Source organism: Histoplasma capsulatum, genomic scaffold, assembly GCF_000149585.1.
Source record: "Histoplasma capsulatum NAm1 scaffold_2 genomic scaffold, whole genome shotgun sequence".
NCBI lineage: Eukaryota > Fungi > Ascomycota > Eurotiomycetes > Onygenales > Ajellomycetaceae > Histoplasma > Histoplasma mississippiense.
Window position 1 is genome coordinate 2,468,872 of NW_001813981.1, and position 1,338 is coordinate 2,470,209.

The window sequence follows — 1,338 nt, forward strand, 5'->3', positions numbered from 1 at the left end:
CACTTCACCCGTCACGACGTTGGATAAAGTCACTAAATTTAAATAATACCACGAGCATGAGTTGTCATATACCATGCTTTTGACTTGGTGGATAGATGGCTTACCCTCCCCCAGTATATTCAGAGTTGATACCAGAAGGTTATCAAACATCACCCCGCGTATATCCGTTTCCCGCCTTCACCCAAGAGATGGCTAGCGATCCGGTTTTCCAAAGACAAGAGCGCAAGTCTCCCCAGTGCAGTCCGGGTTGTGATAAGGCACTAGTAGGGAAGGACGCTGTGACGCGATATTCTTCCGAGTTCCCTCGCACCTAGATGAGTTCTAGATTTCCGTGTGAAGAAGAATATATTCTTGGATAAAGAATGGCGCAGAGCATGGACAGAGAATCAAAGCAAGTCCAAGGAAAGTGACAAATAGAAGTGATATCATATAGCATGGAGTTATAGCGTAAGTTTAACAAGGGTCTTCAGTGCTCAGAACCGCGATCAACCAGTGAGCTATCCTCAGAAGAAGAAAAAAGGGGGGGTCAACGAAATGGTGATAAAATTGCAGTGGAGAAGGAAAGAGTTGAGGTCTGAAGGAGGCTAAGAATATCAGCGAAAACTTGGGTTTCAAAGCGGGGAGTTTCTTCATTTTACGGGGGCCAAGGGAGAGGGCCGCAAAGCCCAGAAGTATTTACCCTCCTCCCCGAGAACAAGCACCACCCAAAACAGCTCGACCAATTGCTGAGTATGATTCCTGGCTAGAATAACTCAGCCGCAAGCCTCCGATAAACGGTTGCACGTCTTCGAACGAGGGAGATGGGGGTCGAAAAGAACATGCACATTAGCTGATTATGGGAGGAGGCGGAAGTCTAACATCGATAGTCAGTAAGATAAATGTTGCTACTGAGCAACGCCATTAGTGCCGGAAAATGTCCACCAAAGCACACTCTGGCCAGCCCATCCTGGCACGGGGTTGGGGGTTCGATGATTTTAAGCTTCCACCAGGAGAACAAAATGGGGCCATTCTGTCTTCAGAACTTTAGGCTGCACGACGAGCACGATACCCACATACGGGGTCGCAGCGGCAGCGAAAACCCACTTCAACTTCCTCCCTGCCGTTTGATTTGTGCGGGTTGTCGGTGAAAAGGCCCCATTGTGCCCTTGGCCTATTTACTCTATATACTCCGTAGGGCTAACATATATGTAGTTCCCTTGGGTATGAAGGTGCTGGAGGGCTCCAGCAACTTGGCGTGATTGTCCTCAAGCCTTGAGTTGAAATCTTGAAAATGCTCTGTAAACGGCATTCGCCCACCATGTTACAGCTAAACGCCCCCCCTCTCCAACCAAGCCAAAA

At 48.5% G+C, this 1,338-nt stretch overlaps 1 protein-coding gene across 1 annotated transcript; it reads left to right on the forward strand.

The window, feature by feature from the left end:
* Positions 1-913: 913 nt before the first annotated feature.
* Positions 914-1,255, forward strand: HCAG_02809 (predicted protein; the record flags this gene model as incomplete). Its single annotated transcript, XM_001542588.1, has 2 exons — positions 914-963; positions 1,192-1,255. The coding sequence occupies 2 exons, from the start codon at positions 914-916 to the stop codon at positions 1,253-1,255; spliced, it is 114 nt and encodes a 37-aa protein (XP_001542638.1).
* Between the last annotated feature and the right edge of the window lie 83 nt (positions 1,256-1,338).